At 39.8% G+C, this 2,175-nt stretch overlaps 1 protein-coding gene across 1 annotated transcript; it reads right to left on the reverse strand.

Moving 5' to 3' along the window:
* Positions 1-298: 298 nt before the first annotated feature.
* On the reverse strand, positions 299-1,929 carry LOC145889362 (heparan sulfate glucosamine 3-O-sulfotransferase 3B1-like). Its single transcript, XM_082980310.1, has 4 exons — positions 1,744-1,929; positions 1,389-1,513; positions 971-1,160; positions 299-823 (listed from the first exon to the last, which is right to left on the reverse strand). Exons 1-4 carry the CDS (start codon positions 1,927-1,929, stop codon positions 299-301), a joined length of 1,026 nt encoding a protein of 341 aa, XP_082836436.1.
* Between the last annotated feature and the right edge of the window lie 246 nt (positions 1,930-2,175).

Here is a 2,175-nt window from a genome sequence, read left to right on the forward strand (position 1 = left end):
CATATTTTGTACCGATTTTGTTAATCATTTTAAATGAAACTATTAGCATTCCACATATGCTATATGAAACTCAGGCAGGACCTTGCCAAAAAAACATGTTACGTCAACAATAAGGCATTATAGCTTTATATGATTTATTGCTTGTCCAATTTTATTTGGCGATTTATATCTTCTAATATGAACACAGCACATTGTACAGCAAAGAGTAACTTCTTAAGACCAACATTTGTCATCAGTACGTATATCTTGTGAAGTAAAACTAGACCAATTTATATGTAAAATCAATCATCACAAAGCACTATTTCCAGTTAAACTCAAAACCAACAAGTTTCTTCAGTTTTTCGTTGAACGGTTGGTAAAACTTTTGCAGCTGACGAACCGCGATGGGATCAGGAGTAGGTTTTCCTTCACCCGTGGTTCTGCTTTTCTCTTTTCCCAGACAGTGGAGCCTATCTCCCAACGCTATGCAATAGAAATCTGTCCGGGGATCGTAGATAAAGTTTCGGCGCAGAACCTGCTTCGGCAGCGCCGTGAACACTTGGATATCCAGCATTACTTTTGCCGGGTCGTCAATGAGCTCTTTCCCAGTGACGAACATAACATCCTTCCTTGAATACGTGGCAAAAAACTGCGCAAGGTCGTACGCATACACGCCACGTGACACTATGGTAAGGTCGTAAAGAAAATTGTGCCGAAGTTCGTCCAAGTATTTGCCGAAAAGTTCATCGGCATTTTGGTAAACAGCTTTCTGCGCTGTCGCGGTGAGCGAAGTAACGGTGTCGTTGACCAGTTCCGAAAAAGACCGCCCTTTCAAGCGTCCAAGCTGTTGAAACACAAGATGAATTAGCAGACATTTGTATTTATTTACTTTTAAGGTGTAAACACACAAGTGCGACTCAAGTTAAAACCGGAATTTACAACGAAGTGCAAAGTTTGTTGAATGCTTTTTAAACCACACAAAACAACTCACCCAGTTCTGAAAGATGAAGTTATGGTAGTCGGAGAAAGCTCTCTTTACCGGATCGCACAACAAAATGATTAACTTCTGTGGCTTTTCTTCACCCATTTCGACGAATGCATTTGGTGTAGTCATGCAACTGAGGTTGGAAATGAGAATCGCTCTATCAGGATACTTTTTTTTCGCCGCTTTAACGGCTTTTCTGCGAGAAGAGATGACATTGTAGGTCATACAATTTTATTACTGGCAAGTACAATACAATATAACTGTCACGCTTCTGATTTTTGTTATTGATTGTACAATTTTTCAAAAATAATTTATTTTTATTCGCAATGTAACGAGGTCTGTGCGTTGCGTGGGTTTTTATTTACGATTGACCTTTTAAAGTTAGTTGCAGTCAGATAAACATTCAAGAAAATACAAAATTTACTTCAAGGCGGGAACGTCCCAGCACCCATCAGGTGCCTCATCTTGGATTAAGTAGACAGAAGGGTGCTTTCCCACCATCAACTTTATGTATCCCGAGCCACATTTCTTGACGCACACAAGCGCGAACTGTATAAGCGTAAAGATCAATTCATTATTGTTAAATACTCTTTTTTGCATATTAACCAATGTCAGTTTTGGGTAAATGTTGGACATATAGTGAAGCATTCTGGGACACGAATTCGACAAAAAAGAGAATTTCCCGATATAGTTATACCAATAAAGTGTAATTTGGCATTAACACCTAATTTGACAAAAACAGTTACCCCTGTTCAATAATTCGACAAAAAAAATCTCACCACAAGCTGGGATGACGACTTGGATGTGGCACTTTTGGTCCATTGCGATTGTCCAACTTGGACCGACAGTTGTTTACCCGGAGCTCGTTTGCTCACACTTAAAAAGTTTCTGTCTCTTATTTGAGTACCACTTTTCTTCCCGTACGAAAGTTTTTCTGGACCGGCTAATGTAATAAGCACTATCATACAAATGCCTAGTACATGCACAACCCAATGTCTATGCGCCATTACTTTGTTTCGTTTTCTGCTATTTTATAATGGACTGCATGTAGGCTGTCTGCTACGGAACGCCAAAGCGTAATTTGCGTCCGGTGCTTTGTTCCGTTTTGTTCGAAGCTCTCACGAGAATCGCTCGTGATAAACAAAACGTTGCTAAACAATTAAGCAGAGGCACAAGACAAAGTTGGCTTAGTTGATTGCAGCTGCACATGT

Source organism: Ascidia mentula, chromosome 1, assembly GCF_947561715.1.
Source record: "Ascidia mentula chromosome 1, kaAscMent1.1, whole genome shotgun sequence".
NCBI classification, from domain to species: Eukaryota; Metazoa; Chordata; class Ascidiacea; order Phlebobranchia; family Ascidiidae; genus Ascidia; species Ascidia mentula.